Below are 25939 nucleotides of genomic sequence, written 5' to 3' on the forward strand. Positions count from 1 at the left end.
GGGGACCGGGGGATTTTGGGGGGACTGATCCCGGCGGGAATGCTGCGGGGGAGCCGCTGCCGTCGGGGCTGTCCGGGGAGCGGGGTGAGAACGGTGTCCCCTGGGAATGGGATGGGGTGGGAATGATGTCCCCAGGCATTGGGATGGGGTGGGAATGATGTCCCCAGGGAGCGGGATGAGGTGGCAGACGTGTCCCCCGGGACTGGGATGAGGTGGCAGCCGTGTCCCCCGGGATTGGGATGAGGTGGCAGCCGTGTCCCCCGGCGCGGGGCGGTGGCGGAGGCGCGCAGAGGTGCGCGGGGCCGCGGAGGAGCCGCTCCCGCCTAGGTGTGAGCTGATTATTCAAATGGGCAGCCGAGGACCTGGGGATTGGAGGCTCGCCCGGCCGCTCCGTGCTATATCACTGGGGCACCCACGTCACTGCAGCACTTGTCCTCCTCTTCCTCCTCCTCCTCTTCTTCCTCCCTCCTCCCTCCTCCTCCTCCTCCTCCGGCTCCTCCATCGCCTCCGGGCGCCTCTTCGCCGCGGAGCGCTGCGAAAACCCACCCAAGGAGCGGCGGCGGAACAAACCCACCCCAGCCCCAGCGCCTCTCCATCCCCCCCTTCCTCCCTCCCTCCTCTTCCTCCTCCTCCAGAGGCTCCGGCGGAGAGGAGGGAGGGTTGGGGATTTTTTTTTTTTTTTTTTCCCTCCTCTCTCCTTTTTTTTTCCCCCCCCCTTTTTTTTTTTTTTTTTTTTTTTTTTTTTTTTTTTTTTTTTTTGGGTCGCTCTCCCTCCGCCGTCGTTTGTTGTGGCTGTTAAATTTTAAACTGCCATGCACTCCACTTCCAGTATGCTGGGAGCGGTGAAAATGGAAGGCCATGAGCACACGGACTGGAGCAACTACTACGGGGAGCCCGAGGTAAGGACGGAGCCCAAAACCCCCCCGGTTTAATCGCGGCCGGGATTAACTTTGGCACCGGCTTTGCGCTGCGGGCGGGGGTCCCGAGGTGCGGGTGGAGGTGCGGGTGACTCTTCCCTGTTTTTCCCTCCACCCCTCCAGGTATTTTTCTCTCTCCGGGCAGGGATGTCCCTTTCCCTTTTCCTTTCCCTTCCTGCAACTCCGCTTGCCGGGACGGCTCCGCCGCAGCCGCTGCCACCGCGCCTTTTTTAATATAGATCCCAAAATATATTTGGGTTTCATTAGGAAGAAAAACAACACCCCCCCCTTCCCTACCACCACCGCCACCCCTCGCCGCGATTTAACCCTTTCCTCCCGCGCCCTCCCGGTCTGCCAGGCTGGGCTGGGCTGGGGCTCCCCCCGCGCCATCCCCGTGCCCTGTTGTCGCTTGTCCCCGCAGGGCTACTCCTCGGTGAGCAACATGAACGCGGGGCTGGGCATGAACAGCATGAACACCTACATGACCATGTCGGCCATGAGCAGCACGGCCAACATGACGGCGGCCACCTCCATGAACATGTCCTACGCCAACACGGGCATGAGCCCCTCGCTGGCCGGCATGTCCCCGGGCGCGGGGGCCATGCCGGCCATGGGCTCTGCCGGCGTGCCGGCCATGGGAGCGCACCTGAGCCCCAGCATGAGCCCCATGGGCGGCCAGGCGGGCTCCATGAACGCCCTGGCTCCTTACTCCAACATGAACTCCATGAGCCCCATCTACGGCCAGTCCAACCTGAACCGCTCGCGGGACCCCAAGACCTACCGGCGCAGCTACACGCACGCCAAGCCGCCCTACTCCTACATCTCCCTCATCACCATGGCCATCCAGCAGTCCCCCAACAAGATGCTGACCCTCAGCGAGATCTACCAGTGGATCATGGACCTGTTCCCCTTCTACCGCCAGAACCAGCAGCGCTGGCAGAACAGCATCCGCCACTCGCTCTCCTTCAACGACTGCTTCCTCAAGGTGCCGCGCTCGCCGGACAAGCCGGGCAAGGGCTCCTTCTGGACGCTGCACCCGGACTCGGGGAACATGTTCGAGAACGGCTGCTACCTGCGCCGCCAGAAGCGCTTCAAGTGCGAGAAGCAGCTGGCGGCCAAGGAGGGCGGCGGCGCCGGCGGCAAGAAAGGCCCGGGCCAAGTCGCCAGCCAGCCCCTGGGCGAGGGCAGCTCCTCGGGGGGCTCCGAGGGCTCCGCCGGCGCCGAGTCGCCGGCCAGCTCCTCGCCGTGCCAGGACCACAAGCGCGCCCTGGCCGACCTCAAGGGGCTGAGCCCCGGCGAGCCTTCGGCCTCGCCCGGCCAGCAGCAGCAGCAGCAGCAGCAGCAGCAGCAGCACCTGCTGGCCCCGCCGCACGCCGGGCTGGCCCACGAGGGCCACCTCAAGCCCGAGCACCACTACGCCTTCAACCACCCGTTCTCCATCAACAACCTGATGTCGTCCTCGGAGCAGCAGCACCACCACCACCACCACCACCCGCCGCACCACCAGCACCACCACCCGCACAAAATGGACCTGAAGGCTTACGAGCAGGTGATGCACTACTCGGGTTACACCTCGCCCGTGCCCGCGGGCTTGGCCATGGCGCCCGTCACGAACAAAAGCGCCCTGGAGGCCTCGCCTTTGGCCGGAGAGACTTCCTACTACCAAGGCGTCTATTCCCGGCCCATCATGAACTCCTCCTAAGCGGGAAAGCGCTCCTGGAAAAAAAAAAAAAAAAGGGGGGGGGGGGAAAAGCTTTTCTCCCCTCCCCTCTCCTCCCCATGCCCCTCGCAGTGGACTCTGAGCACGGTACATATCCATATATATATATATATCTATATATATATCTATTTTTTTTTTCTGTTGGCTCCAGATGTTTGCATCCATTCGGGAATCTGCAGCCCGGATCCACCCGTGGTGGGGGGGGGGGGGAGGCTCTGTGTGGGGTGGGAACCAGGTATGGGGAGTTCTCCGGGGCTTGTTTAGATTTTTATTTTTCGTTGTCGTTGTCGCCACGAGGTCTAAATATATCTATTTTTTTTGTGTGCGAGTGAGGGGGGCCAAAAATAACCCCCCGCCTGAGGCAGAACCAACCCCTCCTTCCTTGTGAATATTCCGAGTTCGGAAACCGAGGACCAAAAGTCTTGTAACGTTGTAAAGATTAAAAAAAAAAAAAAAAAAAAAAAAAAAAAAGAAAAAAAGAAAAGAAAGAAAAAAAAAAAGGGGGGAGGGGGAAAAAGGGGGAAAAGAAAAAAAAAAAGGGAGAAAAAACCAGAAAAATGAGAATTAAAAAAAAGAAAAAAAAAAAAAGGGCAGGATAGATCGTTGTAATTGAAGCAAACGCTTGATGTTCCCGGGAGAGTAAACTACTTGGATCTGATTAATTTATCGTTTCTGTATGCTTTATTTATGGCTTCGAGCTGTGTATTCTGGTAGCGAGCGGCCGCAGCTGCCGCAGAACTCCATTAAAGTCGTATTGGCGGTGCTTTCCCCCTGCATCTCTGTTCCGCCGCCGCCGCCCGACGGGACCCCCGCCATCCCTGCGGGCATTCCCGGGATCCCGGAGAGAGAGCCGGGCAGCTGGGATCGCTCCGACCCGGCTGGGATCGCTCCTACCCGGCTGGGATCGGTCTAACCGGGCTGGGATCGCTCTAACCCGGCTGGGATCCCTCCAAACCCGGCTGGGATCACTCCAAACCCGGCTGGGATCGCTCTAACCCGGCTGGGATCACTCCAAACCCGGCTGGGATCACTCCAAACCCGGCTGGGATCCCTCCTGTCCCGGCTGGGGTTACTTCACTCCGGCTGGAAACCCTCCTTCCCCGGCTGGAATCCCTCCTTTCCCGGCTGGAATCCCTCCTTTCCCGGCTGGGATCGTTCCTACCCTGGCTGGGATCACTTCACCCCGGCTGGGATCACTTCACCCCGGCTGGGATTGTTCCAAACCCGGCTGGGATCCTTCTACGCCCCTCTGGAATCTCCCATGCCTTTGCCTCCATCCTTCCATCCCTTCCAAAACCCCTCCATCCCTTCCAGGACACCTCCATCCCCGCAGGATCCCACTATTCCTTCCAGGATCCCGCTATTCCCACCCCGAGCAGGGAAAATCCGCAAGGTGGGAAGCCGGGACCCCTTTCCCAAAAAGCCCCGCGATCCTGGAAAAATCTTCCCAGCTGGGAGGAATTTCGGACTCGCAGGGTCAGCGCATCCCTGCCTTTCCCAGGACAGCATCCCGCTTTTTCCTCGGTCCTGGAAAACCTGGAAAACCCGTAGAGGTTTTTATTTTCACCACCTCCGGTCTCTTCTCCTTCCACTCCCTTTTTCCCCCCTCTTCCCAACCACTTGTTGTTTTTCCCACGCGGCGCCGGCCACGCCGCGATGTTGCTTTCCCGACTAACACCCAAATCCTTCTTAAAATTCCGCATTGTCCGCGGCGAGAGAAAAGGGGAGAAAAAGGAACGAGCGGGGAGGGGCGGGAAAGAGGAGAAGGGGGAGGAAAAAAAAAAAAAAAAAAAAAAAAAAAAAACCTTCCCCCAAAAAAAAAGAAAAAAACAAAACGGGGCTGAAATGCGTCGGGATCCCTCCAAGGACACACACGATGGCAAGCGGGGCGTGCAAGGGGTGGCATTTGCACATTAAAGGCTCCCGCGGCCAGCGGGCACGGGCGCGGGGGTGTCGCCGCTTTGGGGACAAGGACACCCCCCTCGGGCCCGGCCCCGCTCGGGTCCCGCTCGCGTCTCGCCTCCTCAGCCGAGCTTTCGCCTCTTTTTGCTTCCTTTCCCCCTCTATTTTCTTCCTTCTCCCTTTATTTCCTCTCCCCTTTTCATTTTTTTTCTCCCCTCCTTTTTCCCCCCTCTTTTCTTTTTTTTTTTTTTTTATACTCGCCCCTTGCATTCTTCTCCCGTTTTGCTCTTTCCCCTTTCATTTTCTTCCTCTCCCCTTTCATTTTCCTCTCTTCCTTTTCATTCTCTCTTTATTTCCTCCTTTATTTGTTCTCCTCCTTTGACTTTCCTCCCTTCCCTTTATTTTTCTTCGCCTTTTATCCCCCCACTTATTTTCTCCTTTTATTTTTCTCCCATTTTTATTCCCCCTTTACCTTTTCTCCCTCCTTTCATTTTTCTCTCTCCTTTCTTCCCTTCCTTTTCTTTCTTCTCCCTCCTTTTTTCTTCTTCCTTTCTCTCCACTTTCATTTTTTTCTCTCTCCTTTTTCTCTCTCGCTTTTCCTCCTTCTATTCTTTCTTTTCCCTCATTTTCTCTCCCTCTTTCCTCCTCAATTTTATTTCTTCTCCCTCTTTTTCCTCCCTTTTTTTCGCCTCTCCTTTCCTTTCTTTCTCTTCGCTCATTTTTCCTCCCCACTTCTTTCCTCATTTTCCATTCCCCTTCCTCTGCCCCGCTTCACGATTTGAGTCCGAAACGACCCAAAAAAATGGAAAATAACCCAAAAATCCTCCGGCTGGGTGTTATTTCTCCCCTTTCCCTCCTCCCCTTGGCATTTTCCCCTCTCTCCACACAATCCCAACCTCGCAGCGAGCGCATTCTGCTCCTGCCTGGTTAAGCAACCGTGAGCTGTGAATAAACAAAGTCAGTAAACAAAAAAACAAAAAAAAAAAAAAAAAAAAAAAAAAAAAAAAAAAAGAAGTTAAAAAAAAAAAAAAAAAAAGGACGACGAGAAGCAGGAGCGAGCGGAGAGGAGGGGGGGATGGCTGGAGCTCCAAATTCCAGGAGGGTAAACTTTCCCCACCACGTCAGAGTTCAGCAAATTTACACAGATCTTATATTGCGGCCCCTTTCCTGGCGCCCCCCCCTCTCCCCGCGCCGCTCGGAGCCGCGGCGCTGGAAGTGAATTTTATAAAGCTGATCGATATCTTGGTAAAATATTCATTTTTAAACGGGCGCCCGGCGAAATCTTTGCTTTGTGCTAAAGTCAACAGTGGCACAGTTGGAGCTGCAATAAATGCCGGGATGCTCCCAGCTCCCGCACAGCCGGGCCGGCGGCCGGGGCGCAGGTAGGGGACACCCGCCGCTGCTTCTCCCGATTTTCCTGCCCTTCCCTTCCCGCTCCCCGCTCCATTCCCGGCCTTTCTGCCGCAGCCTTGGCACCCTCAGCTCGCCCCAGAGCCGCCGGGGACGAGGGGAGCGGCGCGGAGGCCGCGGGGGGATGGATTTGGGATGGGAACAGGGGTGGATTGGGGATGGATTCGGGATGGGTGCAGGGATGGATTTGGGGATGGATTGGGGATGGAATCAGGGATGGGTTCAAGACGGATTCGGGATGGGTTCAGGGACTGATTTAGGGTGGGTTCAGGGATTAATTCAAGGATGGATTCGGGATGGAATCAGGGATGGGTTCAGGGATGGATTCGGGGATGGATTCGGGATGGAATCAGGGATTGATTCAGGGATGGGTTCAGGACGGATTCAGGATGGGTTCGGGGATGGATTCAGAGATGAATTTTGGGATAGATTCAGAATAGATTCAGGATGAATTCAGGGATGAATTCAGAATAGATTCAGGATGGGTTCAGGATGAATTCAGGGATGGGTTCAGGATGAATTCAGCGATGGGTTCAGGGCTGGATTCAGGATAGAGTCAGGACAGACTCATGGGTGGGTTCAGGAAGGGTTCAGGGATGGATTCATGGATGAATTCATCCTGAATTCAGGATGGGCTCAGGAATGGGTTCAGGGATGGATTCAGGACACAGTCAGGATGGACTCAGGGATGGGTTCAGGAAGGGTTCAGGGATGGACTCAGGGATGTGTTCAGGGATACGCGTTTTTTGCGATCCCATCTCTCAGTCTTTGAGCACAGCAGGAATTTTGGGAGGTGGGAGCCACCTGGAGGCTCCGATTCTGCCCGCTTTAGCCCCAAACCGTAGGGCAGGGACGGGACGTGCGGGCCTGGCTCCCTCCCTCTTCCCCCTCCTTCCCAAATTCCCGAGCTTCCCTGGAATTCGCGAGTTCCACTTTAACCGCAGCGGATTTTCTCCCTTTCCCTCTATTTTTCCTGCCACTCTTTTGTTCGGGGAGGGGATTTCGCCATTCCCGGTGACATTCCCTCTACTCCCGCTTTTCTGCACCCGCGCACAGGGTCAAAAAACCCGGGATCCAAACATTCCCGAGAGCGCGTTTGCCGGGAAAACCGGGAATTTCAGCCGCCGCTTCCCGAGGCTAGGGGACACGACGGGAGGGGGGACAAAGCTGGCAGGGGGTGGCCGTGTCCTTCTCCTTGTCCCTGTCCCCTCACCGGGACAGGTGACACGGCTAATGAGCTCTCGCTAATTAACGCTGACAGCTCCAATTAGCGCTCCGTGCCCGCCCGTCCCCCCCGCGGGGGGCAGCGCCCATCCCGCCGCATTCCCGCTCCTGCCCCGCCGCTCCCGGCTGCTTTTCCCTCTTTTCCAGAGCATTCCCAATTCCCCGCGATCGCTGTGACCCCGCTCTGTTCTCCCGGCAATTCCCCTCAAATCCTGCCTTGTCTTTTTTTTTCTTTTTTATTTGGGTTTTTGGGTTTTTTTTTGGGATGCGGCGGGGCCCGACCTCCCAAATCAGCCCCGTTTCCCTTCCCTCCGTTTATCCATAGTTTTCTTTTATTTTTCCATGACTTCTCCCACCAGGAATAGCGAGCATTCCCATTTTTTTAAAAAATCCTTTTAATTATCCCGACACCAAATGACATTCAGGGGTGGCTCCAAGGACATCAAAGCACAAAGAGGACGGGAGGGATCCCAAATTCTCCCCCCCCCCCCCAAGATTTTCCCTCGGGATAACCCTGGAAGAGCCGGCCCTGCCTTCCCTGCCCGCAGCTTCCAGCGCATTTCTGGATGATCCCGAGGAAAAAAAGGAGAAAAACCCAAAGCAAAAAAAAAAAAAACCAAAAACCCAGGACAACTCGGGGCTGAGATGGGACTAATTATTAGTGGGGCTAAAAAGAGCTGGAACACCCAAGTAGGGCTTATCCCGTCTCCCGGGAAACTGATGGAGCCTTCTTTTCCAAGCTGTAATTCCGCTCAGGCTCAAGGCAATTCTCACTATTTCTCCCAGAAATTGTCCTAATCCTAGATTTTATTTTTAATTATTTTATTTTTTAAAAAATCCGCTTCGGTTAATCCAAAACTCCATAAAAAACAGGTAGGGAAGAGGCTGGAAAAGGAAAAAAAAAATAAATTGGAAGTGCCCGGGAATAGGAGAGGAAATATTAAAGGGTGATGGGGAATCTGCCGGCTCCGGATTTCTGGGAATGTTAAACCCGGGATTGCAGAGCCGCTGGATGTGGGAAGAGCAAAAGGAGCTCGTGGGGATTTTTTTATTTAATTTTTTTTTTTGGGTGTTTTTTCCATATTGACCCCGCTGGAGACGAGGAAAGGTGGGAGAGGTGGATTGGTGGATTTAGGAACGGTTGGGTGTCTTGGAATAAAAGAAAATAAATTGATTTTAAGAAATGAAAGAGACTAAAAGGCAATAAAAGGGAATAAAATAAAAAAAATATAAAGAGGAAAGAAAAAAATATTAAATAAAAGGAAAAAGAAAAAAAGAAAAAGTAAAACAGGAAAAGAAAAATTAAAAGGAAAATAAAGAGGGAAAGGAAAAAAAAAAAAGAGAGAAAAGGAAAAGAAAAACATCAAAAAGGGGAAAAAAAGAGAAGAAAAATCGAAGGAAACAAAAAAATAAATAAAGGGAAAAAAATGGGGGAAAAATGGGAAAAATATCCCCGCAATTGGTTACTTTTTCCTGAAATATTCCGAAAGGATCACTCCCGTTCTGGGAAAATCCTAAGATCGGCTCCAGGCAGAGGGGACAGGGATGGATCCCAGCGGGACAGATCCGGGAGGAGCGAATGGGAGAACGGGAAAAGCTGCCCCGAGCCCGGGACGGGGATTTTTTCGGGAAAAGATGGATGGAGGGATGCGGGGATGGGAGCTCCCTCCGGGCTGTTCTATTTGTAGGGATAAATGGAAGCGGAATTCCAGGGAAAAGAAAGGGAAAAATTAGGGAGGAATAAAAAAGGAAAGAAGAAAGGAAAAATGTTTAAAAAGAGGAGTGGGCAAGGACTGCTCCAGCTGGATTTTCCCTTTTCCCCTTTCCTTTCCTTTCCTTTCCTTTCCTTTCCTTTCCTTTCCTTTCCTTTCCTTTCCTTTCCTTTCCTTTCCTTTCCTTTCCTTTCCTTTCCTTTCCTTTCCTTTCCTTTCCTTTCCTTTCCTTTCCTTTCCTTTCCTTTCCTTTCCTTTCCTTTCCTTTCCTTTCCTTTCCTTTCCTTTCCTTTCCTTTCCTTTCCTTTCCTTTCCTTTCCTTTCCTTTCCTTTCCTTTCCTTTCCTTTCCTTTCCTTTCCTTTCCTTTCCTTTCCTTTCCTTTCCTTTTTATTTTTCCTTGCCCTTCTATTCTTTCCCCTTTTTCCTTTCATTTATTTCCCACCTTTCCTTCTTTCTTTCCCACTTCCTTCTTTTTTCCTTTCTCTCCTTTTCCCACCCCATTCCAGCAGCTCCCCCTCCTCACATCCCACCTCCCCCCCCCCCCCAGCCTTTTTTCCAAGGAAAATGTGGGATCATCCGGGATCAGGCTGCACTTTGGCTACCACCAAACGGGAATTCTTGACCCTGCACCTGGATCCCGGGCAAGGAGCTCTCCCTTGGGAATTTCCCCGGGAATGCTGTTGGAAAACAACTGGAATGGGAAAGTGGAGATGTGGGAGCCCTTGGAATGTTTTCCTCATCCCTGCTCCGTTCGCCCCGCTCCCGTTCTCCCTTCCCTCTCCTTTATTTATTCAGCTAATGGACACGGACTCGGTGGCAGCGGGAGTTGGGATGAGTCGGGATTCAGCCGTGTCCTCATCCCTATTAAAGGCCGAGATTCCCATCTCCGATTGCCTCTTTGTGTCTGTGCTCGGCAGCGATACCTGGGTCACGCTCCGGTAATTCCCGACAGGAATGGGGACGTGCCCTGGACATGGATCCTCACGGAAACAGCGGGAAAACCCCCAATGCTGATTTTCCCTCCCAGGGGGTGAGCGCAGAGGGAGGAAAAAATCCCATAAAAGTCATTTAAAGGGTTCAATCCCTTCCAAATCTTCCCCCGCCTTGGATCCACAGTGGGAGGAAAACAGGGAAGTTTGGATGTGCGAATCCATTTTGGAATCACTCCAAAATCCAGCAGCCTTGGGTGGAAAAATGGGACAGAAGGTGGGAATTGTTTCCAAAGGGTTTTTTTCCAGGAGTTTCTGTTCCCCTGGGTCTGATCAGAGCCATCATTCCCAAACCCATAAAATCCCTGCAGATGTCGAGAGGATGCACAGTCGGTTTTTTGGGAGCATCCAGAGGAAACCTCCGGTTTGGGAAGTCACCAGCTCATCCCTGATTTTCCCTTTGTTTCCCTTCCTTCCACACCCACTTCCCCATAAATTTCCAGTGTGGATTTTTAGGGGGAGAAGGAAAAAAACCGGAAAGGGCCTTTTCTGTAAGGAAAGGCAAAAATCCTCTGCCTGAGCGGGTGAAATTCCCATGTGGAAACATCCAAGGAATAAATCTGGCGGGAAGCAGGTGCTGGAGCAGGGCTGCCTTTCCCAGCAGGAGGATGTGAGGAGAAGGAAAAGGAGGAGAAGGAGGAGGAGGAGAAGGAATTCATCACTTGGGATGACGGGAGTTGCTGAAATGGGATCGAGCTTTCCATAGGAATAAAAACCCCGGAATGGGGTGGAACTCCTGAAGTGCCTCTTAACCTTTCCTCTACCCTGCTCCTAAAGGGAAAATAAATCCCACCAGGAGTTCTCACAAGGGGGGAAAAAAAAAGGAAGTAGCGTTTTCCAGCTCTCCAAGGTGCTGGGATTCATGGAAAAGGAGAGAAGGGAGAACTGGACAGGACAGGGAGCTTGCTCCAAGCTCTGGAGCATCCCATAGGTAGGGCAGGAATTTCAGCTGGTTTTAGGACAGGAATATTCCTCATCCAGCTGGAATTGGGGATATTTGGGATCAGGAATGGCTCCTGCTGGGATGAGGAGAGGAAGAACCACCTGGATGTGCAAGAGGTCGATCCCACGGGATCTTAAGCAGGAATGAGCAAGGGAGTCAGACAAGGCGAGGTCTGGGGTCAGTGGGGTGGGATGGGGAAGAATTTGGGGTGCAGCAGAGTTTAGGGTGTGGCAGGTTTGGGATGTAGCAGAGTTTAGGGTGTGGCAGGTTTGGGGTGCAGCAGGGTTTAGGGTGTGGCAGGTTTGGGATGTAGCAGGGTTTAGGGTGTGGCAGGTTTAGGATGTAGCAGAGTTTAGGGTGTGGCAGGTTTGGGGTGCAGCAGGGTTTAGGGTGTGGCAGGGTTTGGGATGTAGCAGAGTTTAGGGTGTGGCAGGGTTTGGAATGCAGCAGGGTTTGGGACGTAGCAGGGTTTGGGATGTAGCAGGATTCGGGATGCAGCAGGATTCGGGATGCAGCAGAATTGGGGATGCAGCAGATTTGGGATGCAGCAGGATTCGGGATGTGGCAGGATTTGGGATGCAGCAGGATTTGGGATGCAGCAGATTCGGGATGCGGCAGGATTTGGGATGCAGCAGGATTTGGGATGGAGTGAGGTTTGGCATACAGCAGGGATTGGGGATGCAGCAGATTTGGGATGCAGCAGGATTTGGGATGTGGCACGATTCGGGATGCAGCAGGATTTGGGGATGCAGCAGGATTCGAGATACAGCAGGGTTTGGGATGCAGCAGGATTTGGGGTGCAGCAGGATTCGGGATGCAGCAGGCTTTGGGATGCAGCAGGGTTTGGGGTGCAGCAGGGTTTGGGATGCAGCAGGATTGGGGATGCAGCAGGATTGGGGATGCAGCAGGGTTTGGGATGTGGCACGATTCGGGATGCAGCAGGATTTGGGGTGCAGCAGGGTTTGGGATGCAGCAGGATTGGGGATGCAGCAGGATTGGGGATGCAGCAGGGTTTGGGATGCAGACTCTCCAAACACCCTGGAATCGGGGGTCTCCCTCTGCTCCCAGATCCCGAGGGGCCCCTCAGCCGTATCCATGCAGACCCGGCGTATTTTTCCCGGTTACTCATTAACCACCCTTCCTTTGACAGGATCAATATTCCAAGCAAACACTCCAGCAGCCCCACTCCTCTTCCCTCTCCTTTCCCTCGGCAAAATGATTTATTCCCGAAAATGCAGCTGCCTGGAAAAGCGGCTCCGGGGAAAGGGGAGGGGGTTCATGAGGTGGGATATGCAAAGCACATTTATTCTGCCTTTTATCTCTCCCATTCCATGTTGATCCCATCCATACAGATGGATTTGGGGCAGGTAGATAATGAAAAGTCAAGTGGGAAATTTACACAAAGGCGCCGCCGGCTCCCGCTTTTCCAGCGGCGTTGGAATTGCTTTATTCCTTCATTCCTCAAAGTGGGATTTCAAACGTTTTATGGATAACACGAATCTGTTTAATTCCAGCCTGGGTTTTTTTTTTTTTTTTCTGGTGTTGATTTCCTCGTTAATTACCGAGGATATTTGGATTAAATGAGATCTTGTTCCTTCTCCCTCTGATCCATCTCTGTCTCCTTCTTGGCATCCCCAAAGTCTGACCAAAACCTCGGGATCCTCTCCCTAATTCTCTGTAAGAGGCTTTTCCTTGGGCCAGGAATGGAGGGTATGGAATGGGAAAGCACAGCTTGGAACAACAACAAAAAAAAACCCAAAAAAAGAGAAAAATCCGGAAAAAAAACCGGGAGAACCGTTATTAATAAACATCTCCCGGCCATTTGGAGGCTGCTCCAGCTTAAAGCAATTAATTCAGGATCCGGACATAAACTCTCCAGCTCTTTGACAGCTTGGAGCTGGAATAAAAATGCCAGTTCTCCAGGGAAAAGCTGGGATAGTTGGCTCTTTTCCGGACTGTTTGCTCACAGGCCCAGGGAGCAATCTTGCTGCGGAATGAAATGCAAGGACACAAACAACGTTCCAGGGAGAGAATGGGAGATGGGAATGAACAGTTTGAACTATTTGCTCAGCAGAAGGGCGGCCACAATGCCGGGCCCGTGGATTTTCCATGGATCACCCGGCTCCTCAATCCCTTTTGTTGTGGAGCCCCGGCCTCAGGCCAGATAAGGGCACAGCTGCAGCCCTTCCCTGATTTCCCTGATTCCCTTATCCCACTGAGCCAGGAAAAGCTGGCATTCCCCAGCCAAATCCAGGCTCTGGTCCATGGCTTTTGCATGGATCCTCAATCCCTTTTGTTGTGGAGCCCTTTCCTCCCACCAGGTAAGAGCAGAGTCCTTCCCTGATTCCCTGATTCCCTTATCCCACTGAGCCAGGAAAATCTGGCATTCCCCAGCCAAATCCAGGCTCTAGCCCACAGCTTTTCCATGGATCCTCAATCCCTTTTGTTGTGGAGCCCTTTCCTCCCACCAGGTAAGAGCACAGCCCATCCCTGATTCCATGGATCCCCCAAAAACATTCCCAAGCCAAGCTCCAAGTCCCCCTGGATGGCTCATCTCACACCCTTGGGCTGGGAATGGCCAGGAAATCCTTTTGGGACAAGGAAAAATTTTAAGGGCAGAGAAATCCTTTGGGGGCAAGGAAAACTTTTGGAGAAAGGGAAAAAAAACCCCTCTTGGATAAGGGGAAAACACTTGGAAAATAGGAAACCTCTTGTGGCAAGGAAATATTTTAAGGAAAGGAAGCACTTCTGGGCAAGGAAAACCTTTTGTATAAAGGGAAAATCCTCTTGGATAAAAGGAAACCTCTTGGGGGAAGGAAACCCTTTTTTGGGCAAGGAATTCTGTCCTCATTCCAAGCAAGCTGCAGGAATGCCACATTCCAAGGGGTGTTTCCAGCCCAGGCTGGAGGTGCAGAGCTGCCAAGTGCAGAATTTGTATTTATTTAGGGCACAGAGAGCCTGGAATGTAAAAATCCTAAATATGTGTCATCCTTCCTGGGAGATCCATCTGGGAGCAAGATGTGAAATATTGGGAATATCCTTGCTGGGTGTCACTGCATCCAGGGAATTTTCTCCCCCTTTGTATCCTCATTTTGCTCCAGGCAGGGAAATGCTGGAATTCCAAGTGAATCAGGACCAGCAGGGATGATCCATCCTGTGCCATTCCCACTTTTTGCCCTGTTCCCAGCTGGGAACAGCCCTGGGATGATGGAAAGAATCCTGAAAGGATTTGAGGAGTGCAAAGGGAAAAGGTTGTGCATTCAGCAATCCCAAAACCCTATGGAATCACTGGACTTTTTGGTGGGTTTTCCCCCTTTTCCCACTTTTTCCTGCAGGAAGGAAGGAGGCTCCTCTTGTTCCTGGGCTGCCCAGAGCTCATCCCACATATCCCTGAAATCCCAGAGCACCAGGATATTCCTCTGATACTGCATTGCTGGGATGGCCCATCCCAAAATCCCTCAGCAAGAGGGATGGGCTCCTTGGTTCTTTGAATTCCCAAGGAATATCCCAAGCTGGAAGGGACCAAACCCATCCCAATTCCCATTTTAAAGGCAGATCCAACCGGATTTCCATTCCTGGTATTGTTCATCCCAAAATCCCTCAGGAAAGGGGTTTTATGCCTTTACCATGGTTGGTCTCCTTAATCCCACGATTTCCCAAGGAACCTCCCAAGCTGGAAGGGATGAGGTTCACCAAGCCTGCCCTTATTCCCATTTTGAAGGCAGATCCAGCTGGAATTCCTTTTCCGGGCTCCACCAGCTCCAACCTCATCCCGAAATGGGGATGGGTTAATTAATGAGACGTTAAAGAGGCGGAATGACACTTCCAGGAGCTCATTCCCGAGCCACTCCGCCGGAGACAAAGAGAAGGTGCCGGGTAATTTGCGCGCCGTTCCCGGGGAATAAATTTAGGGAAGCAAATATCGTTATGCGGGATTTTAAATTAAAGTTGACACTAATGTAAATACGGCCAAGCAACTCCGTGTTTAAAAACTGGGATGAGGCTCCCGCTTTTTAATCAGCTCCTCTTAACTCGGCTGGCATTTCAAATCCAGCGGTTAAATTGGATACAAAGCTGGGAGAAGGAGCTGCCGGAGGGAGCGGCGCCTTCCCGAGGGATGGATGCACGGGAAAACACGGGGAGAAGTGGCCAGGAAGCACCTGGAGATGGCCCAACATTCCCATATCCCGTGGAGATTCCCAGCCTGCTGCTCCGGATCCTCTGGAATCCGTTTTGGTTCTTCCCACGCGTGTCCAGCTCATCCCAACATCCAAATCCCAAAGCCAACATTCCCAGTTCTGGGGGGGTTCCATCCATGCTGCTTCCAGCCTGGATCATGGAAATGATTCAGGTTGGAACTGACCCTAAAGCTGCTCTAATTCCAATCCCCATCAAAGTTAAATCGTGGAATTTTGGGGGAGAAAAAAAAAAATAAAATCAAGGAATAAAAGCAGCAAAGCGAAGAGGAAGGAGCGTTCCCGCCTCAGCTACTTCAAAGCCGGGTGATCCTGAGCTCTGGAATAACAATGGGAGCTCTGTAACCTGCCAGGACCCGGAGTCATTCCAGTTCCAGGAACAATGGGTTTGGCACTGGAATTCTGCTGCCTTCCTTTCCAAGGGAATAAAGTGCCCCTGGCAGCGGTTCCCTGCCACGAGATAAGCCCTTGGAATGAGGGATCGTTCCAGCACCATTCCAGCACCATCCCAAAATTTTCCAGGTCCAGCTGGATGGATTTGGAGCTCCTCATTCCCACCTTGCATTTCCAATATCAGGTGGGAGTCAAATCCCACCTGAGGGGTGATAAAAACCAAGCCCAAATCCATGTTTTTGTCTGTGCTGAGGGTGTTCAGCTCCAATCCCGAAATAAATTTGGGAATGATGTGAATAATACTAAAAATAACCAAAATATCAGTGGAATATTGACACTAATCTTAATAAAAACCTTTTAAAATGTAATAAATCGTTTCCCTGGAATTTTTGGACTGCCTGCATGGAATGCCAAGTTTCCTGGACAGCTGGGGCTCCCTGGATGTGCAGGGGTGCAAGGTAATCCCTGTGGGGGTCATTTCATTCCCAGGAAATCCCAGAAACACAGTAACTGATGGGGGGAAGAGACAATTCCCACTCCTGGCCTCATCCCAAGATTCCAGAATTCCACCTGCTGCCCTGGCAGAGGATTTCCTCTTCCTAACCCCAAATTATGGTTTAGGATGTCAAATAGAGTCATCCACCCCATCTTGGATATCCCAGGGATTTTAGGGGAGAAAACACTGGGAAACTCCCTCCAAAGCGCAGGGAAAACTTGGGGTGGTGTGATCCCGTTTTTCTGGGATGGAAGGGGTGTCTCAGGAGCGAATTTTTCTCTGGATTCCTCCCCCAGCACAGGGGCTGTGTCCACAAACCTCCCCCCTTCCCGAGGAGCTTCCAGACACCCATTGTCTTGGAAAATCTGATGGAAAGCAGAGGGTTCCAAGGGCTGGGAGGGGAGGGGCCACCCCAGGCACCTGGAAATGGGGATGGATGGGGCTCTTGGATAGGTGAGACCTTTGGAGTGGGATAATGGATGGAGGGGAGCAGCAGAGTGGCCCTGACATCCCATTCTTTAGTGGCTTGTCTCTGCTGGGAGATGCCAGGAAGGGATTTGATGGAGGAGCAGGGAAGGGATTTGATGGAGGAGCAGAGAATCTGACAGAGAGGCAGAGAAGTTGATGGGATTTATCCTGATTTTATCCCCAGGCACAGCTTTCACCTGATGGGAAACAGGGAAGAGGTTGCTTGGGGATGTTGTTGGCCGAGACAATTTCAATCCCACAGTTTTCCTGTTTTTTTAGGGAGAATTGATCCCACCATAGATGCATCCCATGGTCAGAGGTGCTGCACCTGGGGAGGGTGAAAATCCCTTGATTTTCACTGGGTGGGGTGGGTTTGGACACCTGGAGACAGCCAGGGATGTTTTCCATGCCCTGGAGTGCCTCTGGAATTCCGAGATCACCCCTGAGTGAGCCAGGGATGAGGAAGAGGGTGGAATTTGGATGGAATTGGTCGGATCCACCACCCCAAATCCCTGCTGCTGCTCCTGGTGACCCGGGAATGGCTCCAGCCAGGTATGCTGGCAATGTTTAACAACCCATCCATCTTTCCCTGCTCCTGCTCCCAGATCCCTTTGTTTGAGCCACGGGGCCCTCCAGCCTCCCTGTTTTTCTGCTTATCTCTGGGATTAATCTCCCAGAAATCCCAGTATTAACCTTAAAGCCAGTTCTACCATTCCCATCTCACTGGATTGGTGTGGGTTGGTCCCATCCCCAAAATCCCCACCCCAAAATCCCACTCATCTTCCCAAGGTTTTGTTCTGGGTGTGGTCTCCCACATCCCATCAGGTTTTTTGGGATGCTGCATGCCCAGCACCAGCATGGAATATTCCCAGTGGGAATGGCAATGTGAAAGGGCTGGGACACAGAAGGGAGCTGGAGCAGGTGGATGTGGGGAAGGGAGGCTGGGAATTGCTGTGCACACAGCCCTTATCTCACTGTGTTTGCCCAGCAGGAGCAGGGAGCTGATCCCACGGGAAGGGAGCACAGCCGGAGCGCCCTGCTCCCAGAGGGGCTCCCAGAGGGGTCCCAGAGGGGTCCCAGAGGGGTCCCAGCTGTTCCCTCACCTTGTGAGCAAAGCCTGGGAGTGTCCTGGTGCTTAAACACCCTGGATGGACCTGCTCTCCATGAGTCCAACCATATCCATGGTCACATCCATGGCTTTGGTCACGTCCATGATTTGGTCACATCCATACTCCAACCACATCCATACCTTGATCATATCCATGCTTTTTTTACATCCATATCTCCAACCACATCCATAATCCAACCACATCCAGGCCTTGGTCACATCCATAATCCAACCACATCCATAATCCAACCACATCCATACATTGGTCACATCCATGCCTTGATCACATCCATGCTTTGTTCACATCTGTATCTCCAACCACATCCATAATCCAACCACATCCATACATTGGTCACATCCATGCCTTGATCACATCCATGCTTTGTTCACATCTGTATCTCCAACCACATCCATAATCCAACCACATCCATACACTGGTCATATCCATGCCTTGGTCACATCCAGACCTTGGTCCCAAGTGTCACCTCCAAGTGACACCAGCTCCTCATCCTCCAAACCTCTGGAATATCCCATCTGGAAGGGATCTGCCATGAACAACCAGGATGATCCATGACTTCCTTGGTTTCCTGGGACTGAGCCCAGCCTGTCCTTGTGGGATCTGGTGGGATGATGCTGAGGGGACCAACAAAAAGTGGGAATGAGGGAATCTGCAGGATGCAACTGGAGTTGCCAGGATGAGAGCAGGAAGGAGCTTTATTTGGGAAAAATCAGGTTTTGCCCCTCCTCTGCTCCCTCTTGGGTACACAGAAAAATTTGGGAATGTCCAGCTCCTGACCAAAATGGAGAATAATCCTGGAGCTACCAGTGGCTCCTTCCTGCCTCTCCTCCTTGGGACAAAGGTGTTTTTCCATCACACTAATGGAATGGAGATGCCTGGAATGTGCAGCCACATCCTGGCCATCCCAGCCCCATGGGAGCACCCCCCTGGAATTCCACATTTCCCCACAGAGGGCTCATTATCCCATTAACATCAGAGTGGTTCTAGGTCACTGGGAATATCACCAGGAAGGGGCTGCTCCTGAGGGAGCTTCCCAGGACATTCCCAGCAGGTTGGATGTGATCCAAGGGGCAAATTGAAGACCTTTCCCTGGAATAACCAGCAAATACCTGTCTGATTCCAGCTCCAGGGACGAGTTTTCCAGCCCTCCCAGATGGAGCTGTTATAGGAGTGACCAGGCTTTTCCATGGAAACCCATTTTCCACAGCCACATCCCTCTGCCTTCCGTGCTCATCCATCCAGGGAGTCCTGGGCATCCCTTCAGCACAGAGTTGGAAAAAACAGGATTTCCACCCCGCAGCTGGAAAAGCGGCCCCTTCCCTTTCCCTGCCCGATTCCGGGCGGAAACCCAGCCTAGGCTGGCAGGGGACAGAGGCTTCCCTGTTTGGGTTGGGGATGGGGATTCCTGTGGCTGAAAGTGGCTTTGTGATTTTTCCAGGAACGTTTCCTCCCCGGCTCTGGCGTGGGATGCACACGGCAAACGGGGAAGGAGCAGGGAAAATATTTAAACAAGGATTCGGGAACCGGCCGGGAGCAGTTAAAATGTGCTTTTCCCTCCGAGCCTCCGGAGTTTTTTAAAGACTGGGGTTGGAGTTTTGTGGCTGGAAAAGGCTGTAATTAATCATTTGTGTTCCCAGTGTGGATGTGCTTCCAGCAGGTCCTGTTTATTTATCCCATTTATCCCGTTTATCCCATTTATCTTCTCCCTGCTGGATCAAAGGGCCTTTTAGCACCCTGGAGTTTTCCTGCAGGGAAGTTGATCCCACTCTCATTTATCCATGATCCCGGGCAGCCCCTTTGCTGCTTCCAGCACACTCCAGCTCCACATTCCCTGGGTTAATATCCCCTGGGGCAGAGGCACATCCAGCTCCCAGTTTTTGTGGGAAGCAAGGAAAACCTTCCCTCTGGGAATTTTAACTGGGAAGCTTCACCCTTCACCTGGAAGAATTGGGGTATTCCCTCAGGAAAGAAATGATCAGATAAGAGGGAATGGGCTCAGGGGAAGTTCAGTTGGATATCAGGAATTTTTTCATTGGTGGGACATTGGTGGAGTCCCCATCCCTGGAAATGTCCAGGGAACATCCCTGGAATTGTCACTCAGATAAAATGGGAAAGGGACAAAGATTGGATCTGATGATCTCCAAGGTCTTTTCCAGCTGGAATATTCCAATAATTCCATAAGGGCTTTCCCAATTTTTGGGAAAAAATCCAAAGAATCCTTCCCACCTCCTGAGGCTCCCTCCAACTCCCAGAGGTGTTTTCCCACCTCCAAGGTGGCAAAAAAGGAGGAAAAATCCTGCTTCCCACCTTCCTGCTGGCCAATCCCACCCTCCAAAGGTGCCTGGCCTCCCTTCCCAGTTGGAATCCCAAGGTGGGAAGGAGTAGCAGTGGGATCTGGGGCTGTGCTCATCAGGCTCTGTGATCCCCTGTGTTTTCCAAGGTTTCCAGGAGGAATAATCCCGAGGGATGGGAGCTGGAGCAGCAGCAGCTCCCGGAACGTTCCAGCCATGACGTGAGCAGGGAGGCATTTCCAAAGGCTGGAGAGCCCTTGGAAGTCTGGCCTGGGGGTGGATCTGTGTTCTCCAGGGGCTGGAATCTTGGCTCTCCAGCTCTGGAGTGCTTCAAGTGGAATTCTTGGTCGGAGTTGCAAAAGAGAGGAGCCTCCCTGGGTGTTCCGACAGGTTCATAGCTCTGAGTGACCTTGGAGCTCTGATGTTTCCCTGGATTTGAGGAATTCTGCCCTGGAATTGTTTCCAGTTCAGGGTCTGATCCTTGAATTCCCAGCCTGAGGCTCCTTGGGGGATGCAGCAGCTCCAGGGTTTGCTCAGAACTTGTCCAGGCACATCCCAGTTGAGCAGGGAGCTGCTGGGGGAGAATTCCAGGTTTTCCAGCTCCTTGGGTGACCTTGGGAGCTTTATCTCCGTGAGTCACCTGGAGAAAATCCTGGACATGGAAGGGAGTTTCCCCTTGGATCTGGAAAAATCAGGAGCCAGCCCCACATTCCTTTGTGGTTTTGGGGTGTGCCAGGATCAGGAGGAATCTGGGGGCAGAATTCCCAGGGGAAAAGTGGCCACAGAACTCTTCCCAGAGGCTGAAATCCCTGGATAAATTTTCCAAGAGTTCCCCCTCTGGCATTCCAGAGCGAGCAGTGTCAATACACAGACCTGCTGAGTTTTCCCATCCAGCTTCCAGAAGCAGCAACAGGGGGGGCCAAAAATTTGAGGAATTATTTAATTCCTCCTTCAATTTGGGATTTGGGACCATTTCCACCTGCACTGGGAACCACCAGTTGGGAATATGGGGGAAATCCAGCTGGATTTCCATCCCTGGGTGCTATAAATGGGGGGGGGTCCAGTTGGATTTCTGTCCCTGGGTACCATAAATGTGGGAACAGAGCCTTGGGAAGTCCCTGGCTCAGCTCCACCTCCATCCCTGTCCTGGCAGCTCCGTGGAGGAGCTGTCAGGATTTGATGGAGTCAAGGAAAAGTTCAGGAACCTTGGAGTTTGACTGTGCCTCGGAGCTCTGGGAGCACAAATCACATTCCCAGCAGTTTTATGGGAACCCTCCTGTCCTTTGGGGGGAGGTTTCTGCTCCAAAATGATTTTATGGGAGAATTCCAAGGGAATGGAGCTGTGTTCGGTGCCCAGGCAGATTTTTCCTTCTTGCAGCCTCTGGAAAAACAGGGACTGCCTTTGGGGAGGATCCTGCTCCAAGCTGGTGGAAAACTGATTTTACTGGAGAATTCCAAGGGCATGGAGCCACTGTTGGTGCCCGGGGAGAGTTTTTCCCCTTTTTCTTCTCCCTCTTTCCCACACCCCCTGGAAAAACAGGGCTCCAAAACGATTTGATGGGAGAATTCCCAGAAAGTGGAGCCATTCTGCAACTTTCCCTCCCTGTGTCCCTGGAACAGGAAAAGCAACGAGGAGAAGGAAATTCGGGAACAGCTGCATTGCTCCCCAATTCCTAGGAATCCAAAAGCTCGGCGTGGGGTTGGGGGGGGGGATATCCCAGCGGGTTTTTATCCCAAAAAAAGAAGGAGATTGATGCAGAGGGCTGGATGCTCTGCGGGAAAACTCGTGGGTGGGCGCAGGGGCGCAGGGATCAGGCCGGGAAGCGAATCCCAAGGGAAAAGGCAGCTCCAGGCAGGCTGCCCCTCGGTACCTGGCTCCGGGCGCCGCTGGCAAATCTGGGATATCAAAGGCCTGTCAGCCTCGGGAACGGGACAAAGGCCGGCGCATTAATGATTAACTCCGCTAAAAGCCGCGGCTTTTTCATTCCCAAGGCGCCGGGAAGCTCCGGGCCCATGTGACAATCCCGGGCATTTTGTGGCAGATTGGGAAAAGCTCGTGAGCAAACACAGGTGCTCCGGAGTCAGGGACAACCACAAACAGCCGCAGCTATTCCGGCCGAAATTAACTCCTGTGTTTGCCTCCCGTTTTTCCTGCCGGGAGATTTTTTTCCTGTTTTTTTTTTTAATTTTTTTGATTTTTTTTTTTTTATTTGAGGTTTTCAGTGTTCAGGAAAAGAGAGAAGAAAAAGGAGTGGGGAAAAAAAAATAAAAATAAAAAAAGGGAAAACTCTCCCCAAACGCTCCCGACGTGGAAAAAGCTGAGGGAAGTTATTAAACAGGGAAATAAAACGCGCTCCTGTTTTATTTTGTGTTTTTTTTAGGAATTAACTGGGGGATCCCAAGCAAAGGCGGGCGGGATGCTGTGGGATAACCCCGGAGCAGCGGGAGGGGAGGGAAAAGGGGAATTTGGGGATGTCCCCGCCACCCCGAGTGCGGGTGTGACCTCGCAAGGTCCCTCTAGCGGCTTGCTTTGCTTCCAGGAGGAATTGCCGGGGGTTTATTCCCTGATCCGAGATTTATCCCGGCTCCCGGCCACAGCAGGAAATTGGGATCGAGTCACAAAAGGGAACTTTGAGGTGGGAGGGATGGTACAAAAATCCCGGGAGCAGCTTTGGGAATGAATAGCAGCGTTGGGATGGGAAATTGGGGAAGGGGATGGGGATGGGGATGAAATGGAAATGGGAATTGAATGGGAATGGGAATGGGGATGGGATGGGAATGGGAATGGGAACGGGAATGGGGATGGGGATGGGATGGGAATGGGAATGGGGATGGGATGGGAATGGGAATGGGAATGGGAATGGGATTGGGAATGGGAATGGGGATGGGAATGGGATTGGGAATGGGAATGGGAATAGGAATGGGAAATGAGAATGAAAATGGGAATAAGAATGGGAATGGAATGGGGATGGTAAATGGGGATGCAGATGAGGATGGGGATGGGAATGGGAATGAGAATGGGAATGGGAACGGGAATGGGGATGGGGATGGGATGGGAATGGGAATGGGAATGGGAATGGGAATGGGAATGGGAATGGGAATGGGAACGGGAATGGGGATGGGGATGGGATGGGAACGGGAATGGGGATGGGATGGGAATGGGAATGGGAATGGGAATGGGAATGGGAATGGGAACGGGAACGGGAATGGGGATGGGGATGGGATGGGAATGGGAATGGGGATGGGATGGGAATGGGAATGGGATTGGGAATGGGAATGGGGATGGGAATGGGATTGGGAATGGGAATGGGAATAGGAATGGGAAATGAGAATGAAAATGGGAATAAGAATGGGAATGGAATGGGGATGGTAAATGGGGATGCAGATGAGGATGGGGATGGGAATGGGAATGAGAATGGGAATTGAATGGGAACAGGAACGGGAATGGGAATGGGAGTGGGAATGGGAAGGGGAGTGGGAATGGGAACGGGAATGGGGATGGGAATGGGAATGGGAATGGGAATGGGAATGGGAACGGGAACGGGAGTGGGAATGGGAATGGGATTGGAAGTGGGAATTGAATGGAAATGCTGCCTCTTGTCCTGGCTGGATGGAGCAGAGGAGCATCCCATTTTCCAAAGGAGGGATTTGCAGCCTTGGATCTGGAATAATTCTGTGGATGCTGCAGGAAGCACTCGGCTCCCACAGTTTTATCCCTGTGGGGAAAATGTGGATTTGCACCTCAAAAATCAGGATAACTCCCCCAAAGGGAGGAGAATTCCAAACTGCACCATCCAGGGGGATTTTTGGGATGGGGCTGAGTCTTTGGTGCAAACAGGGTGTGGTTTTGGGATAAGAGATGGGATACAGGGAATGGTTTCCCACTGCCAGGGATAGATGGAATATTGGGGATTATTTCCTCCCTGTGAGGGTGGGGCAGAGTTTTCCCAGAAAAGCTGTGGCTGCCCCATCCCTGGAAATGTTCAAATCCATGTTGGACTGAGCCTGGAATAACCTGGGATAGCTGAAAGGGAATGATGCACAAGCTTATCCCATTCCATGCTAGAATTCCACGATCCATCACCTCAGTGATTCAGCACAAAGTGGATTTAAGGAAAAATCACTGATCCAGCTGCTGGATCATCCAGAAAATCCAGGAAAAACAACCAACTTGTCAATCCTTGGTGGAGCAAGCAGAGAGTTGGGACAGAGAGCAGAATTCCACAAGGAGAACTGGGAAGCAGCATCCAGGTTTTATCCCAAGGACAAGGGCTGCAGATGGGGACATTAAAAGGGGACATTAAATTCCATGTGTTCCACAGGATTATCCTGGAAGCCATCCCGATTTATTTTGCCAAATTGAGCTCTGGCCAATTCCTCTCCCAGGTGATAACTGGGATGAATATCATTAAATTGGGAAAGATGGAAACCAGCGATGCCCTTGGATCAGCGGGAACAAATGCTCAGGAAGAGAAGGACAAAACTGGGAAACTGGGATGCAAATTATCCAGATGAGGAGGATTAAATGGGATGGAGGCTGGGAAAAGAGGGGAAACTGTCAGGATGTCTTTGGAACTTTGTTTTCCAGTGGGGAAAAAAAAAAAAAAAATGGGAGGAAATTGGAGAAATGGGTTGGGGAAACTTCTGGGGGCGTTTCTTGAAGAGGGAAATATTCCTCAGTTTGGGAATGCCACTCCTGTTGGATCTGGGCATTTTAGGGATTGCAGTTTTTGGGACAGGGGCCAGAATTCCTGGGAATGAATTGAAGTCTCACAACACGGGGAGGGAAATCCCAAGAATTTCCTGTTATCCAACATGGATTACCAGCCTGGAATATCCCCCTTTTTCTGTGTTTGGAAAAGCCAAATCCCTGAATTGATCTGGAGCAGGTGGAATTTAACTCTTCCTCTGCATCCTTTCCAAAGAAATTATTTTAATATCCAGGATTTTTTCCTAATTTGGATTTTTTTTCCCATATATATTCCTAGAATAGTTTGGTTGTGTAGAGACCTTGAGGAATATCCCATTCCCATGGATAAGGATGCTTTCCACCATTCCCAAGCCCCATCCAAGCTGGATTTACTCCTTGGCTGAATATTTCCCATTTATCTCATTTATTCCATTTATTCCCATTTATTTTGGCTTCCAAGGAGGGAAAATATGGAAAACTGGGAGATCTGGGATGTGTTGGGCTGCTCTAGGACAGGGACATCCCTTGGGATTGGAAAAGATGGAGAAGATCCAGCTTTTCCTGCTTGGAAATATTCCCTCTCCCTTCCTGCATTCCAAGTGATTCCAGACCCACCAAGGGAGCCCCATCCCAGCATCCACAGGGAAATTCCAGGAGTTTTGTGGGTTTGATCCCATTTCTCCAGTGGGATGACTCCTGGCAAAACTGGATTCCCAAGCTCAGTGTGGAAAAGCAGAAGGTTTGGGTGTATTTTTCCCAAAAAAAAAAAAAAAAAAAAAAAAAAAAAAAAAAAAAAAAAAAAAAAAAAAAAAAAAAAAAGGCAGGAAGCAAAGAAAGGAAGGGAAGTGATCCTGTAAAATCAGGATAAAGATTTATTAGGGAGAAAGCAAACGAAGGGTTGGAAAGAATTCCTTTATTCCCCAGATCCCGACTGGGTGTGTGATCAGTGACCTGGAATACGCTCAAATCCAGGATCAATTAAAGCTGGATGGAATTCCCGCCCTCTCCTGCCTTTTGGGCAGCAGAGGGAGCAGCCAATTCCTGGTTTTCTCCTCTCCCTGCTTTTCTGGGAAGTCAACAGCCTTGGAAAGGTTGGGATTGAGGAAATTGAGCTGGTTTAACCGAGGTCACCGGCAGAAAATTGGGATAGGGAATTCGGGATTTGGGAAGGAGTTGCTGTGCCAGGCTCATCCCACACTTCACCTTTTTCCAGGTGGAAGAGACAAAAATATCCCAAATATCTCCCAGAGCCCACAGAGGGATCCCAAACTCCCCCCATTCCAGATGGATTTGCCCCTTGGAATGGCTCTGAAAATCCTGGGAATTCTTATCAGCTCCAGGTTTTCTCCTCCTAGGAATTCATCCATCCCTGGCTCCCTTTGCCCTTTATCTCCAAATTCCCTTTGTCCACCTGGATTTGCCCCTGGATTGTCCATTGTATTCCAAACCCAGTGGGATCC

At 51.6% G+C, this 25939-nt stretch overlaps 2 protein-coding genes across 3 annotated transcripts in view; both read left to right on the top strand.

Annotated features, from left to right (window-relative positions):
• Positions 1–8286, top strand: part of FBLN7 (fibulin 7) — a 101166-nt gene extending 92880 nt beyond the window's left edge. For both annotated transcript variants that reach the window (XM_079297805.1, XM_079297806.1), the window contains one exon: positions 8277–8286. The gene's annotated coding sequence lies outside the window, so the exon portion shown is untranslated. The remainder of the gene's footprint in view (positions 1–8276) is intronic.
• Positions 760–2627, top strand: FOXA2 (forkhead box A2). Its single transcript, XM_079297573.1, has 2 exons — positions 760–899; positions 1339–2627. The coding sequence occupies exons 1-2, from the start codon at positions 813–815 to the stop codon at positions 2617–2619; spliced, it is 1368 nt and encodes a 455-aa protein (XP_079153699.1). The 5' UTR covers positions 760–812; the 3' UTR covers positions 2620–2627.
• Positions 8287–25939: the final 17653 nt, after the last annotated feature.

Source organism: Erithacus rubecula (genome assembly GCF_903797595.1).
Source record: "Erithacus rubecula genome assembly, chromosome: 2".
Taxonomy (NCBI): domain Eukaryota; kingdom Metazoa; phylum Chordata; class Aves; order Passeriformes; family Muscicapidae; genus Erithacus; species Erithacus rubecula.

Bases quoted from the DNA above. Each gene is read 5' to 3' on its own strand.
- FOXA2 (XM_079297573.1), top strand. From the start codon at position 813: ATGCACTCCACTTCCAGTATGCTGGGAGCGGTGAAAATGGAAGGCCAT. The intron at 900-1,338 runs GTAAGGACGGAG...TTGTCCCCGCAG, and splicing joins ACTACTACGGGGAGCCCGAG to GGCTACTCCTCGGTGAGCAA.